Genomic DNA, 17,678 nt, shown 5'->3' with positions numbered 1-17,678 from the left:
ACTGTCGGGGCTAAGCCGAAGGATTTGCTGCAGAAAGCAAGCAATCTTTATTTAATTTTATTGGTGATTACAATTTTCGTTTTCAAGGTGAATTTTATATGAATAATTCCTTTTGTACGAATAATTCGGAAGAATGGTTTTGTTTATTCTTCAATGCTATCTTTGTTAGTTTCCAAGGTAGCTTTTGTACAGTTTTGCAGTATATTAGGACTTTAAAGATTTTTTTTTCTAAAAGGCTTACGGTGTTTTGCTACTTTTAATCGCTAAGGTTTTTTAAGGGATCATGATTAAAAGAGCTGATTTTGGTGAAAAATGACCAACGCCATCCATGAATACTCGATACAAGAACTTTGTTGCCAGTCTTTAGCTCATGCAAATTGAAGGCTTGGGCCTTTACTAAGTTCACTCACACACAATATAACACAAAGCAAAGTGTTGATTCACGTTGGTTTTATGCATTGTTGTAACTTGATGTTACTCATAGATAAACTTACAGACCTTTTGTAATTCCAAACGTAATCAATGAAAATGGTTGAAGTATTACGATAAAAAATAACTTTATTATCTCTTGAAGGCTTTGCTTGAAGATAAAGAAATTGGTAAAATAAAGGCTTCCAATAAATGGTTATTTATGAAAGTGAAACGGTTCGATTTACAATCCCGGGAGTGTAGTCGACGTGATAGGCCTTAGGCTCCTAGCGTTATTGTTTTTACCGACAACAAGAAAAGGTGGAGATCTTATTTTCGGATTATTGCTTTTTAATGTATGTTCAGCGATTACTCCACCAATTGTGGTTCGATTATTATCGAACATTATTTTTGTACGTAAAGTTACACTCTCAAGGGCAATCTGATGATGGGATCCCAAGAAAATCGAGAGACACTTTTGCAAATTACACCCGAAACACCAGAAGCGTTACAAATACGCTGCCGGTCTTTTTGGGAATTTCAGGGCTGTTGGGAAATCGGGGATTGGAAAAATTGGGAAGGGGGTAACTGGGCTCCGGTAATTGCAATCACACAACGCAAGCGTTGTTTCACGTCGGTTTTCTGTGAGGCCGTGACATAACTCCAGTTGAGGCAGATTATTCGTGCCGAAACACTAAAATTTTTAGTTTAAGTGTGGGTGAGCCCCAAGCTTAAACTAAAAACTTTTAGAATAAACATGTCCTTTTTAAGTTTATGAAACAAGGACATGTTTATTAACGAGCAGATGTATCACCTGATGGTAAGCAATCGCCGCCGTCCAAGGACACTTAAAACACTAGAGGCGTTACAAATGCGTTGCCAGATTTTTGAGGGTTAGGAATTTAAGGGTTCGGGAATTGGGGATTGGGAAGGGGTAATTGGGCCTCCGATAACCCCACTCACACAACTGCAGAAATAACAAGTAATAGTACTAACTAACTTAGTGGGGGTTAGTGTGAACTAGGTAGTCGTGGTTGTAATAGCCTAACGATAGCGATTTAAATACTGTTTGGCGCGTGTCTGCATGTCACGCGACATTTGCGTTAAGTTTATTAAAAATCGCCTTTATTACTTACTAACCGCGCTAATGGTTTACTGTTAACCTGCATTAAATAATTTATATACATTAATGATCATTTTATTGCGACAAAATGCTACCTAATGAGCTCTTAATTACTAGAAGTTATTTGCTAAATGCTGAAGGAAGGTAAAATATAACATGAACTCATCTTGTCAGGTATTTTAATGGCCGAGGATCAAAGAGGAAGACATAGGTTTACGAGTTCACTATTCTTATATTAAAATGTAAACATTGTTTGATAGTCTTCCTCGATACATTGAACTACCCTACACAAAATGAAATATTTCATTCGGAGATTAGTACATGTAAACAAACATAATGAATTTATTATAGTACTTTTGTAAAGATTTAATAGGGGCTTCGATTTTTCATCATAATCAGCCGAGAGACGTCCACTGCTGAACAATAATTAATTAATTCCTTTAATTTTAGAGCAAAAACAAAATTATACTGATAATAAAATATTTTTACATAATACTATTATTATGGATCTATGTTAGACCATGCGTTGTATAGATTGAAAATTGGACCCGATACTTAACTGGTACAATTACATTTTACGATGTTTTCGTGAGAGAGAGTCAGATTCCCAAATAACTGTTGCGTTACCCATTTTTCTTCAGTTTTATGCTTACCATGTAACAGAGGGTGAGCCTATTGACATCAATTACTTTCTGGTATAAATTAGAATTCAAATAACTGTATTTTAAGTTGTTTTAGTACAACAGTTAGTATAATAGCGGCAGTATTTCCAAGCGCTTGAATCATAGCAACTTGTCATTAACTATATAAAGCTTGCATGCCACATTGGCACGCTCCTCTACTTTCCTTTGTTGTAAATAGTGCAATACAACAAACCATGTACCTATATTGTTCATACAAATTTATTTATTATTCTGTAATGTATATAATAATAATATAGCGTGTCGCTTTGTGGTCTGATGACGGCAAAGTTTGGGTAGTAACGCGTTTTTATAAACTGAGATTATCGGCCAATCTACCAAGCGAAAAGACATGGAAAATCCATTATATGTAAATGAAACGCATAGTCCATCAGCTGGGTATTAATTACTGATAATATGTGCAATTTAAGTAGAGCCTATTGTCGTCATAGGGTACCGAGATCCTTTGTGTATGGTGCGTCGCGTTCTACGCGCGCCTCAAAGAGCCATCAGAATACTACAGAAGGAATCCAATAGGGCTGATGTCCACCAGAAGCTGCAGACTACCGATCGGGTTACCGGGGCTCCGGTTCAAAAACCAGGAGTAGGAACGGGGAAATTTTTAGTCAGTACGATTCTGACGCTTTCTCTCGCGTCACCCAAGGTGGAAGAAGCAATTAAATGATTTCCCACCCTCAAATAAAAGGTTACAAGATAGTAGCAAAGTCCTTGAAGAATTTTCCGCAGTTACTCGACTGTGTTAAGTTAAAATATAATGGAGAATATTTAGCCTCCTGTTGTGTATACCCACCATATACTCGAATTAATTAGACGGAAAAACAAAAACACGATAATTTTCATCAGACGGAGGGAAACATAGGTCAATAGCATGCTAATGGAAGTGCATCCTTCGCTGGTGGAATGAAATCCGTCGTTAAACCAATTACTTTCTCTCACCATATCTTCAAGATTCAATAAGTCTCTACGATTCTGGAGTCAACTTAAGCATCGACGCGCGACGGTTCCCTGAATCAATTGGGACTGCCATTTATACTTTACGCAAACTGAAAACCAAAACCGAAGCTAAATATAAATCGAGTAATTTGATCAAAATTAGGGAGTTTGTGCTCTCTAGACCCAGAGACCTTCATAGCTGCCTCTAGTAACATCTACATCTAACTTTAAAGGAAAGGAGACGGAGACTCTTACATATATTCTTGGGTCTAGGTGTAAATCAGATGAAATTTCTTAGTCAATACTCTAAATAAACAAAATTTTAAATATTCCGTGAGGTTTTCTTTCTGAGAACAGAAAAAGGCCAATATAAAGTGAGGTTATGTAAAATGAACTTACATACAGTACATAATATACCTTAGGAGAGGTTGTATTTTTAAAATTGAGAACTTATGTGTTTATACCTAGTGACATTCTAGTGCTAACTTGTGTTAGCTAAAATATTGTGGTGGTCTGGAGGATAAGGCGTCGCTCCTCTACTATGAGGGTATGGGTACCTACAGCACCATGTAAGATTTCTTAAGTTAGTTGTATTTTGTAAGGGCTGATTTTTGAACCAATAAATAAAACTTATCTGTAAAATAAAATTGACTTTTGACAGTTTTTAATATTCAGTCCTTTGTCCAGCACTGAGGCAATTTCAGGCATGTTACAGCCAGCAGTATGCCACCTCGATTAAAAATATTCGACACTACCGAAATTAAAATTGGACTTTTACTTTTTTGACTAGTGCTACAAAATTATCAGCGGTCATTATGAATGGTTTTATAATACCCAACAAAGACAGTTACAGAGTTTTTAGCATATATTATTGTATACATCGATGTGCTTATTCTTAGTGTTTCATGATTTCTCATTCCTGAATAAAAGTTCACCATCATTATTTTTTTTAATTAGGATACAATTATTTATTTTTTGCGATAAATAATATGTAACCTACTTTTTTTTTTTATGGTATAGGAGGCAAACGAGCAAACGAGTCACCTGATGGTAAGCGATCAGCAAACATTTACAGATTTTTTTTGAGGAGGGATTATCATCCAATATCGGCACCCGCCTTGGGCGAGGCGAGTGGGAGTGTAAGACTCTTATTGACTAAAAACTACTTCGTCCTACTCCTGCTTTCCGGCCCGAGGTCCCGGTAACCCACTAGGTAGTCCGCAGCTGGCATCAGCCCCAAAGGGCCCCGTCCGTGGTGGTCAACTATTTACAGATGGACGCATGACCTCCTATTCATTGGTACCATCGATCCATTTTTCACATACCTTACCCTCAGGCTGTAAATTGTTATCAAAGTATCAAATTTGTTCAAATCAAAAGCAGTTTTCCACGAACAACTTAAATATAGAATTATAGAATCACTAAGGAATAAACCTTCTAGAAATCCAACATGAATGTTTTATTCCATTATTGTCGCATAGAAGGAGACTTCGTGTTAAAACCTATTAAAAGTTAATAGTAATTTGCGTCACAATGTCCTAGGTTAGGTAATATGTGACGATGTCCTAGGGTACCTGGTTACTGTGTCAGGGATAGAGCAAGAACCACGAGGTCATTTCGTCATGCAATCGGTACCAGCAAAATATGCAGCTTTTTTCCGCAAGTACAGACAGTAGCAAAACAAGCTACCACAATCCGTCGAAGTTATTTAATCGATTTCCTACCTTGCTGGTTAGTAACAAAGTTGAAAGTTTACTAGAGAATTTTGCAAGGTTTATGAGCTATCGTGGGTACAAAAATAAACAATCGATATTGTTCCACTAAGTTGTAATGGCACACACTATTATAGGCTGTGTAGGTCTGTATGGTGTGTGGAATATGTGGGGAAACATATCAATATCTGCAATGTTCAGTAGGGTTTTTAAGCCTGTGCAGTTTTTAGGCTTTCTCTATATTAAATCTAACTAAGCCGGGTTAGCGCTATGCTGTGCAGTTGTCATTCACCTATTCCAGGTATTTATATACCAAACTGTTAGTCCTGTGGAGTTAATCCGCCGATATAGTTTACATATAAAATATGTATGTAATATGCTCACAGCATTTCGACTGTTTCATGGAAAATTGAGCTTTACAAATATACTGGGTGTGATATGAACTTGTATGTTTGTAAACGCGCGCACCATATATAAGAAAAATGAAGTGCGGTGCAACGTGATTTTTTAAAAATAAAATGTATTACTTCTTTTTTGAATACTTGCTATTGATATTTCCGAGGGCTTCGGCGATCAAAATGTATTGCAGTTTTTATGATAAAATTGAAATACGAAAAGGACGAATCAAATGATGTTTATTTTAATTGAAAAGGAAAACTGTAACACGAAACGTATTTATTTTAATAACCACCATCACCTGGGGACACTAAGTACTCAAAGATTGTAAGTTAACATTACAGTGAAAACTCGGCAGTACTTTATTACATTTCGTATTAAAATACACATAAATTATGCTTAACTTAATCCTTTATGCTTAACAAGATTTCTTTATAGACAATAACAAAGGAAAAAACATATTAATCCTATTAATCTACTAACCTACTTATAGTAAAAAAATAATCGCTAAATGTGTTGCTAAGCACAAATTTTCAAAACAACTGATCTGATTTGGCTAATTCTTTTCTTATGAAAGAAAAAATTAACAAAGATGCGAAGGAAAATTTCCAAGACGAAGTAAAGTTTGAGGGATCCGCTAGTAATTATGTACTAGATAGGTATGTCTTAAAGCTACTACGAGACACCAACATCTTCAAAATTTTCCGTAACCTAAGTATTTCTTAGTCACCTACCTAACCATACGTATACTATTGTTAATCTCCTTTTAAACGGCCTGCGTATAACATTGAACGTAAATAACGCTATGATGATGATTATTTTAAAAACGCATAAATTATATTATGTGGGAAAGTCCACAACATAATCATAATTCTCAAAAGCATACATGCTTGACAGACAACAAAGCAGACCACACAATTATATCTATGGCCCGTACAATACTTGTGCACAGGGTTACAGGACATGTAGTATTATGTATATGTAGGTTACTGTGGAGGTAAGTAGAGGTAAGTGTGGGAGAGCCATGCGTCGGCAAGCATCGACCGGAGTGATACCACAGCCTCACAAAAAAACCGACGTGAAACAAAGCTTGCGTTGTGTGAGTGAGGTTACCGGAGACCCAATTAACACCTTTCCCAACCTTACTAAACCCCCATTCCTCAACAACCCTTAAATTCCTAACCCCCAAAAGGCCGGCCACGCACTTGTAACGGCTCTGATGTTGTCTATGGGCGGCGACGATTACTTACCATCGGGTAATCCGTTTGCTCGTTTATCGGCTTATACGATAAAAAAGAGATTTATTTTAAGCAAAAGCAAATTATGTAATGAAATATTTTTTTCTGGATATCGTTATCGGAAAATATCTTAATACATGTTTAGCGTAATCGCAGTGTATAATCTTTTTAACATCTAATTAAGCATGAATAGTTTAGCTTGTAATGTTCCACTGACGCAAGTGTACTGGGGTAACAATTTTTTTTTTTTTTGAGGGTAGAAAATTATCCAATGACTTCTCTCGCCTTGGGCGAGGCGAGAGGGAGTGTCAGACTCTTACTGACTAAAAATCACCCCGTTCCTACTCCTGCCCGTCGAGCCGGAGCCCCGGTAAACCCGCTAGGTAGTAGTAGTATAAAAAAAAAAAAACTGGGGTAACAATTATCGCAAAGTGGCTGGTACTAGTTGTTGAACGTGAAGAGCTGACGATTGAGTTCAATAGAAGGAAAAGTCCCAATAAAAATAAGTTTGTCAGTCTGTGGCGCTTTCGCTATACATACGTACATATATCACATTCTATAATTGCCTATAAGTAGCCGCTGCTGACCAAAGGCCTCTTGCACAGAGAGCGTTTGAGCAATAATCACCTCGCATGCTCAATGCGAGCCCAGTTGTAAGCTGAGCCCAGGTTTCCTCACGATGTTTTTTTTTGCCTTCGCCGTTTGTCAGTGATGTCTAAATAATCTTAGAAAGTATATACATACTTAAGATAAATCAGAAAAGTAACATTGGTATTTGCTGTTGGTAGTGGCGGACCCCACTCCGGGCCACCACGATATATACGCTTTCGGTATAAAAAACGATTAATTATTTTAATCGCTTTTTATATTTTCGATGATACTAAAAAAATACAAGTACTTATAGAACATACATTGCAAACGTCAGTAAAATAAAAAAAAAATGTCCACCTAAATTCACTTCTCCACGTAGACGAAGACGCAAGCGAATACAATTAAATTCGAAAGCATTAAAATTCAAATATAAAGTTCGCTAATACGAGTAACCTCTAGCCTTGACTTTTTGGCGGTAGTCGGGGTCACCTGCCTGCGATATCGTCTTTGTTCGGGTAATTCTGTACAACCACGGAACACAATCGAGCCAACTGCTATAGTTGAAGTTAGATATTATACCAGCTACTTTAATTATGCAACATGTAGTTTACTTGCGGAAGACACTTGTTGTTTGTGCCGTTAATGTTATTATGTATGATCTCGCATATCAATGATCGCTTTTGATCATAATGTACTTTGTGTTTGAAAGAGTGAAACTTTGAAACGTTGCCCCACAATAGGATTTTCTCCTGTATCGTGGGTGCGTTTAAAAACATAAGTTCACATACACACGACACCCAGAGCTGACAAAACAATTTGTGGGTCTCACATGGAGTTGTTCCGGAACCGTGCTACATGTTGCGCAGCAGCCGGTAGCCCAGACACCTCACCAATCGTGCAGTCTTGTACAGTATTTTTTCTAATCTCTCACGGTGCTTTTTGTCTTTCAAAGAATTATCAACACTTCATTACTGTTCTGGACTACTTAGTGATAGTTGATAGTTCTAAAAATTTCAATTTAAAGGAATCTTTTATAAGTTAACACTGCCATCTCTGCTATCGTACAACGTGTCGTAAGAAAACCAGTTAGCAACGGTTTATAATAAAACATTTTTCAAACTCCCATTTCTCACCCGTCTGTTAAGCTTGGAAAAGCCATTCCTATATACCAAGAAGAGATTCATTATCTAACAATAGATTGTCAAAGATTGTTGATAACAAATTTTTTGTAATTAGAAAAATCACGGCTTTTTAAAAACTAATAAATAATATATGTTACACTAAACTGTTACATACTGCGTGTTGAATAGTGTCGCATAGCCTCCCCCCAACACCAGCGCCCTTCAGTCACGATCCTTGCCCAGCCCCAACAAGCTTTCGAAGGCTATCCAAGATTGTGAAGTTGTTACAATAATTGCCTGTTAACATGTACTGTTTAAATGAAACATGGACTACTAACTACTACATACTAAAAGTAGGACATATTTCTAGTACTGTAGTCTATAAAAATTAAACATATTGTACGTCATGCAAGTGCAGGTGCTCATATAACAATTGAACACTTTTTCACTAGTTTGTATCTCCTATTGTTATGAAAATACTACAATTATTACCGTATTAATGATCCAAATTCTAGACTAATGATTTACAACCCTCAAATAAAATGGTTATGATTTAAAATTGCGATGATTTGTAATGGGATCACTCCTATAACGTGAGTATTGTAATGTACAGAGCTAATCGTTGCAACATAGGTAGGGGGTGGGAACTAGCAAGCGGTTAGACGCTCGATCCCGTGGGATATAATGTAGCCTGTGTTATTCCAGACCATAATCTACCCCTGTTTCAAACATCCCAATCTCTTAAAAAAGCAGGTTTTGTATGAAAGAGTAACAAACAAACAAATTAATTAACGAACACAAACTTTCGCAATTATAATTCGCATTAATATACACAGTCACATTAATATATAGGTAATCGCATTAGTAGAGGTATAAACACATTTATGTTACAGTAAAAGTTCCAATAATGTACCTATATGAAATGTTAGTTTTTTTTTTTGAGCGGGGAGAATCATCCAATGACTTCTCCCGCCTTGGGCGAGGCGAGAGGGAGTGTCAGACTCTTACTGACTAAAAACCACCCCGTTCCTTCTCCTGATTTTCAAGCCGGAGGCCCGGTAAACCCGCTAGATAGTCCGCAGCTCCGGATCAATGAAATGTTAGTATAGCTCAACCTTCAACTTACGCAACATGATAATTGATGGGACAGTATTTTATCTTTGTGCTAAAGTGCTAATAGCATGTTCTGGTCTAGACTTAAGTAAATGTTTTACCGACATTATTACGTATTATGTAAACAAAGCAAGAGACAAATATTATGTACAGAACTGCTCGACACCTGTAAAGAAATAAATATCATCACGCCGTTTATCCTTAGATGGTAAGGTATGAAGGTTAGGCAGGTAATGCATCTGGATGTAAAAAAATAATCGTAGTCTTATTTTACATGATTGACAAAGATTTTCTGTGATCCACTAATGTTGTTCTAGGTCTGGGTGTCATGTGTATGTGAAATCGTATGTTTGTAAACGCACCCACGACACAGGAAAAAAATCTAGTGTGTGGCAATGTATATAATGTAGTGTATAATGCACAGCTAACATAGGCAGATATTTTGTTACTGCAAGCACTACATACAGTTTATGCAAAATAAACTCCCAACTATTCGAGTACTTATAAAATAGTACCGTATTATAATATGACTTAAGAGCTCCACTAAATCCTACATTTAAACATATTCATGGATAATGGTCACTGGTCAGATACCTATCTAGATTTGTTATGCAGTAACATTGAACAACTGAGTATAACTAAATAAAGTTAATCGAGGCACAGAAATCAAAAGATCTCTCTGCAAAACTACATAGCGACGTTTCGGTAAACAGAATCGTAGCTGGAATTTAAAATAAAATTTTCTGCTAACTCCTACTTCTCAACCCACCCTCGCTTCCAAAAGTTCATTGTTATTCAGATCTCGTGCCTAACCTAGTCCCATCCACGTAAAGGAAGATTATGTCACATTTCCTCGAAAGTATAACGATTACGGCCAGATAAAATTAAACCTTATAGTCATTTCATTATTTGTTATTCTCGAGTGATTATGAAATTATATTACCTACCTATTGAGTAAAATAAAATATTGTTGGTATAATTTTCTCTATATCTTAACCGCCGCCGTCTGTCGGTGAAAAATGGAACTGTTACTAAGGGCTCGTGTCGTGTTTGTGGTTTGAGTTATATCGTTCATGTGTTTCCTCAACCCTCCGTGAGATGGCGCTGAAATAAAGTGTAGTGGTAACAGTTGTACGGGTAATGTGCGGAGTTTTGATTTACACTCACGAGATGTCACTAGTGCGGTATGAACTGTATTAACATGAAGGTGGATAAAGCTGAAGTATGTCTGTCTCACTCTTTGTTGGCTGACTTCTCATTTTAGTGTAAACTATTCATTACTTATAATGGATATGTTTATGAAGTTACATTTTTATTCAAAGTTACACTGAAGTAGGAAGAGTCATGCCAAAGCTGTACCGGAGTCAATCATTTATAAATATCATTGAAAGCCACTGGAAAACAATATTATTACATTGCTTGGAAAGAGAGTGTATACCCACAAGGAGTGAGATAGATATATGAAGCTTATTTTCATTCTATCTTAACTTATACCTCCGTGACTAGTCCTATAATTTATTTTCTACTCACGAGGTGGCGTTAGGGAATCGTAGAAGAATTTTTAGAACTTGTAAAATATTTTTATTACTGGACTATAGACCTTCTTTACATTAAGCAGTTTGACATAATTATTATCTACGTGTAGCCAGCAGATTGTGCTTGGCCACTTTGATGATGAGACTAACGATTAGTAATTACTTGTAATACCATTGTTGTAGACGAATATGTAGAACTTTTTTTTCAGTGGGGAAAATCATCCATTGACTTCTCCTGCTTTAGGCGAGGCGAGAGCGAGTGTCAGACTCTTACTGACCAAAAACCACCCCGTTCCTAATCCTGCTTTTCGAGCCGGAGCCTCGGTAAGTCCGCTAGGTAGTCCACAGCTCCGGATAAATGTCTAGCTATGCTGTGAAAATGTTTCATGTGAAGATGCCTCGCTGTGCTGTGAAATTGTGTGGTGGATTTTACCAACGCTGTGTGATGTGTGAAATATGCCTACGAGGAAGTCCTCATACATTAATACGTATAAAAAACGTATATGTACAAGGATTTGAATAGGTCTTAGGTGGTTACTGGTTATTTTATGGTACAAAAGCGTGAGTTAAAAGTGGTTGTGTCGGTTTTCCTATCTTAAGCAGTTAATTAAAAAATACTGAACTCGTCTGATCTTTATTTATTTTTCTTTCATAAAATAAATAACTCACGTAGGTAAACATAGACTATATTTTACAAAATAATTTTATTTATTTATTTAACATAAACTTGGCTTGGCTCGATGTTTAAATATATTCTAAATGTGTAGGTCACAATTTAATCAAAAATCTATCTGAAGTCGAGTCTTGGAAACTTATTTTTGCAGAATAGGAGTTTTTGATTTAACAGACACTAGATGGCGCTATGGTTGCAGGAATATTAAATACAGTATATCTATGGTTGCGGGATTGCTATATTACTAGTTGCTTCTACATATATGAAGGTTTGCGATAATCTTCGCTTGGAGATAGCAGTTTAAAAGGATCAGATTTATTTGTTAAACATGTAGTGCTTTGTCTACTCTTGTGGGAGGGGTGGTGACAAAATGTACAGAACTCTGCTGCCACTGCTAGACGATGGGGTTTGAGGTTTTATTACGTCACGTATTTAAGTTGATGAAGCGAATGAAGTATGTGAGATTAGTAGTGATTGGCGTTCCATTGTGTCTGTCTACCCCCACAGGAGACAGCCGTGAGTTTTGTATGTAAGTATTCAAGTATTTATTGTATCCATAATGCGTAGTTATACAGGTGGTAAGAAATACAATTTTAAGTAACAACTTAGGACAGTGTCGTGTCATTTAAAATTAGTAGAAAAGAGGAAGGTGGTTTGTTATTATGATGATATTATATTGATTAGAATGTCGTTTCAAAAAATAGAACATAATTATGTATTAGGTACTTTTATTACTTGTAATATGGATGTTCTATTTAATCTGTCTTTATGTAGTATTAAAAATATAAAGTTTATCATTATTATATTACCTTTCCAGTTATATATTTTATTTAGTTTTAGGTAACACATTTGTAACTTATTTCATATTGAAACTTATTAATATTGCATTATTTATAGGTATACGTGTGACAATTTTTTAACTGCCGTACTTAGAGACATTTAATGATTATTTAAACTATTCCTTAGAACTTGGACTTTAAAAGAAACAACGACCTCTGAGTTTGTTTTGGCATTTCTTCTTAGATAAAGTACCGTAATCCGTTAGGAAATATCGACCTTATCCACATTTTTTGTTTTTTATAATAATTTTGTCGCGTAAAAGTGCTGTTTTGTACCCTTTTTATAATTCTTTCTTTCATTGTTTCGTTAACGATTGGTAAGTACTGCGGTAAGATATTAAAAGTAATTTATTTTTTAGCGTAAGTCAAGTCTATGTATCATAAAGTCTATTTATCCTTCATGAATTCTTTTAGAGTAGGTATAATAGTTTTCTTTAATCAAATGTTTCATTGTAATGCAACGGGATGACGCTAGTTATGTGTATATCACAGTTCAATCAGCTAAACTCTGACAGATTGATTAACTAATGACTTGATTAGCAAATTATTCTATTGATCAATAGACTTTGAATAGATTGCGATCAGTTGGTAATCTCAACGCTTGACAATCGGATTGGCGATTACTGTTTAAAAGTTTTAGATTTTTTAGACAGCGCTTCTGTCTGGTTTGCAGTACATTAGTCGGCTTTTACGGCATTCACGGAAAGAGGATAAGTTGTCCTCTTACAACTTATCCTGTCCTCTAAGAGTGGGTGGTAAGAGTGGTGTTAAATATTTCATTCAATTTTCTCAATTAGTGTTCCTACGTATAACGTCACTGTGGTTGAATTATTATGTTTGCTGAATACGCTAGTTTTCTACTAGTCAAATTCAATACTTTTTTCGAAATGATATTTTCTATGAACTTTGTATGAAATACTCTATTATGACGTCATCAGATTTTTACGTCAAATAGCAAACTTATTTCTAGTTTAGCTACGAAAATTAAGTAGTTCATCAAATTTATGAATAAGAGTGTGATAATTTTGAATGTTTGATTGTATTGAAAAGTTGTAATAATTTATTTTTGACTCAGTCATCATCCCTGTTGCATACGACTGGCTAGTGATGAGAATCAGCGCCGTGACTCGTAACCGTCGTGTTTGGGCTACATTAGCTGACACCTACACGAGATGCAAATGAAAAAGAAGATACCTTTTGTTGGAGCAGGTAAATTTGTTCATTAGTATGTTGATCCAGTGTGTATGGTTAATGTTACAATCAAAAATACATTTAATATTTTTATTTTAATAGATACCGAATTAAATTCTAGTTGTAATTTTTTTTGATGTGTAAAAATCATCCAATGACTTCTCCCGCCTTGGGTGAAGAGGAAGGGATTGTCAGACTCTTACTGACTAAAAACCACCTCGTTCCTTCTCCTGCTTTGAGCCAGAGCCCCGGTAACCTTGTTACGTTGTCCGCAGCTCCGATTATAATATAAGTGGCTGGACTGCCGGCTGCCGCGCAATGGGCAGCAGGTTCGATTGCCGCACGGAACAACTCTTTGTTTAATCCACAAATTGTTGTTCTGGGTCTGAGTATAATGTGTATGTGTAGTTGTATGTTTGTTATCGCACCCACGACAAATGAAAAAATCCTAGTGTAGTGTAGGGGCCACGTAAAAAGAAAAAGAAAAAAAGTACAGATCCATTTATTCAAATTCTTTATTGCTTTGCTTAATATATTTCTTATACAACATATAATACGTGGGTAACAATTAAGGACCCTGTCGAGCACGCAATTTAAGGACTAATGAGTAATAATAAATAGTATTGTTAATTAGTACATATTTATTTTAAAAATGACAAATAAAATATATGTTTATTCTAAACATTAACATTGTTTTTAATTATTATTATATACTTAACTAACAAACCCGGTGTACTCCGTTACGCCACCAATGATTTTCCCTGTATTCTTGGTTTTCTCTTGAATTTCTCCTGAATCTTCTTTGCTAGAAACCTAATTAAAATAATTTACAAGGTCACAACATATAAGACAGACAATACAGACAGTATGAAGGCAGGTAATCTTATAAATATAATTATTCTGACAATGTAGGTATTCATAAATACCTAATTCAATTAGACTGTTCACCGATTGTAATTCAATTAATATTAGGGATGCCTTACATTCTGTCTTATTCACCAACTTAATTTTCATTATCTATACTTTTGTACTGATTTTTTATGGTATAAGCCGAGCGGACGAATCACCTGATGATAAGCAGTCGTCGCCCCCCAAGGACACACGAAACACCAGTGGCGTTACGAGTGCGTTGCGGGCCTTTGGGGCTTAGGAATAAAATGGTTGTTGGGAATTCGGGGATCGAGAAGGTAATTGGGCCTCCGGTAACCTTACTCACACAACGCAAGCGTTGTTTCACGTCGGTTTTCTGTGAGGCCGTGGTATCACTCCGATCGAGCCGGCCCATTCGAGCTGAAGCATAGCTTTTCCACTTTTAATAAATGATATTATGTTATAATCTTAATCTGTTTATTATAACACTTTTCCGTTACTGATTGACTGACTGACTGACAACGCACAGTCAAAACCACTGGATCTTGGAATCTGGAACTCTACACGTATATTTCTTAGGAGTGTAGGGGAGCACTAAGCGAGAATTTCCTAAATTCCCACTAAAACGGAAATCACCTCTTTACGCGTGTGAAGTCTCTGGCAAAAGTGAGATGGGAATACATTTTTGCATCTTAAAAAATCCCAAATTACTGAACCAATATTGATCTTTATTTTATTACTAGAAAGGTACATTATTAAGAAGTAACATACAGCTGAATGGACAGCGATTATTGTTATACTTAGGAATATAGGAGGCCCAATTGCCCTCTTCTCAATCCCCGATCCCCCAATAATCCATAAATTCCTAATCCACAAAAGGCCGGCAACGCACTTGTAACCCCTCCAGTGTTTCGGGTGTACATGGGCGGCGGCGATAAATACATTCATCAGGTAATCCGTCAGCTTGTTTACCGGATTATATCATAAAACATATGGTGTTTAAAAAAATCAATCTAATACTGACGTACCATAAAAATATGGTATTTGAAAAATCATCCTGTATCTAATACTGAGAAAAAAGTTCATTGACAGTGATGTGTTAAACATGACTGACAACAAGTACTGAAAGCGTACAGTCTTCACCTATACGTGTATGTTATGTTTATTATTTTTAAATGGCACGGCTACAGCGCGTCTAGTGTTATTTTTAGAGTATTGCACTCAAAAGGTAAAGTAGGGACACTTTGTAACCAAATTATGTGAGATAAATAAATAAAAAAAAATGTATCATCATGTAAACCCTAGCTAACCACTCACAGCCAAACATGGACCTTCCTCAATGATACTTACATCAGCCGGTTTGAAGCGACCTTTGTTTATCTTATTTAAAACTACAATATAATAAAAGTCAGAGAGCTGACACTTGAGTTATGGCTTGTATGTATGTAGTTTAAAATAATAAAAACATCACATTTTTAAACTAGTTTCTCTAATGTATGTAATTTTACCAAACAAATTCTTTTAAACCAACGTTGAACCCATAATTTTACCGATTTACGTATGTAACCAGTTCACCTGATAAACAATAATTCGTCGAACCTACATATATTACACGTAAAATTGTATTGAATTCGCTTCCTAACCTCAAAACTACACCGCATTATCAAGGAATATATAGAAATAAAAAAATGAAAACAAGATATAGGTACGTTCGGATTAACCTATAGTAAGTATTATAAATAAAACAACATTCACTGATTTCTGTGATCATCTGATTTCATGGGACTTGTGTAAATTTATAGCTAGACATACCGATTGTAGGGGATATCGGCTCCAGAACTGGTGTTGGTACTTTCCCACGGTGGCTTTGACTGCTTCTGGAAGCCGGCTCCTCCGCCAGCGAACATGGTAACTGATGACACTCACTTACACTCAGACCACTCACACCATGGTTACATCACAGAACAATTTTCACCACAAATTTAAGTAACAAAGCGACCACAACACTTGTTTAATTCGCGTTTGTTTATATCGTTCCGCGTATTCTTTTTTGCTGGAGCGTCTACCGAGCCGACGAGCGCTCTCTAGCAGACGTTATTTTAAAATATTTTCGGAATACGTAAAGTATTCCTGGCTGACGGTGCGCGTCCTACCACAGTGTGTGACTGCTGAGTTTTATTTTTACACTGGACAGTTCTCTACAGATTTGCGTAATTACAAAAACTCTCGGTTTTATAAGTGGACAATTATCGAATGTTTTGTATCGTTAACGGTGGTCTGCAGTGGATGGGGATAATTATATCTTTAACTATCGCAGTTTAAGCGTCAGACGTCTCGCATTAGGTCAATGTCGGGACTAAATAACTATCATATGTTGTGATATGAAATTGGATTACGGGTTTACGCTGCAAATAAATTACAATGGATTTGATCCAAAATCGTTTAGTAGCTAGTTTACGTGCTTAAGAGAATTAATTTGAATTGAAAGAACACTGAATGTTGTTTAACGTTTTGATTGAGAATGTTTACGAATGTTTACATTGTTCAAATTTTTTACTCATTCACGAACTTCATTAAATTGATCGTGAAAATCTTGCTATCGGAAGTTTTTTTCTGACTTTTATATAAATGTTTAGGCATGTTGTGTCATGTCATTTAGGCAGAGTGATACATTTAATTTCGTCACCATCTTTCATCTTCCATCTTTAATAGTAATAGATAGAAGCATTCTTTGATATAAATTAACCTTATAACTATCGACTCGACATGACACGTGACCCAAAGGCTGGCTATTTCCTCGGTCAGAAGATAAAGCATTGCGGCCAGTCTTCTAGGAACGTTCCCAATGACAGTGACGTGGACGAGTACTTTGACGTCTGTCTAATAGAATAGTAATTTTATTTTTTAAAAAATCTTTGTTTTAGTTTTAAATTATAATAAGGTGCTATACATCATTATGATGATAGTATAGAGTGTAGAGATAGGTAGACACACTTATATTGAGGAGTTTAATAATTTAGTATTGCAATAACAATTGACTGCCTCGTTGGCCGAGTGGTTGCAAGTGCGACAAGCGGTCACGGGTTCGATTCCCGGGTCGGGCGAAGTATTGCTGGGCTTTTTTCGGTTTTTCGAAAAATTTCTCACGGAGTCTGGAAATGTGCCCGGTATATGGCAATATGCTCACCACCTATTACACGGGACTTACAAGATAAATTGTGAAAAGTGGGTGTA

At 36.1% G+C, this 17,678-nt stretch overlaps 1 protein-coding gene across 1 annotated transcript in view; it reads right to left on the bottom strand.

Moving 5' to 3' along the window:
• Nucleotides 1–16,545, bottom strand: part of LOC118262972 (potassium voltage-gated channel protein Shaker) — a 347,989-nt gene extending 331,444 nt beyond the window's left edge. Inside the window, exon 1 of the mRNA XM_035574773.2 lies at nt 16,257–16,545. Within this exon, the coding sequence (XP_035430666.1) occupies nt 16,257–16,351 (95 nt within the window). The 5' untranslated portion in view covers nt 16,352–16,545. The remainder of the gene's footprint in view (nt 1–16,256) is intronic.
• Nucleotides 16,546–17,678: the final 1,133 nt, after the last annotated feature.

The sequence above is a fragment of the Spodoptera frugiperda genome, chromosome 25 (assembly GCF_023101765.2).
Source record: "Spodoptera frugiperda isolate SF20-4 chromosome 25, AGI-APGP_CSIRO_Sfru_2.0, whole genome shotgun sequence".
Classification (NCBI taxonomy): Eukaryota; Metazoa; Arthropoda; class Insecta; order Lepidoptera; family Noctuidae; genus Spodoptera; species Spodoptera frugiperda.
The sequence above is the reverse complement of the archived record's forward strand: the minus strand, read 5'-3'. Positions and strand labels throughout refer to the sequence as shown.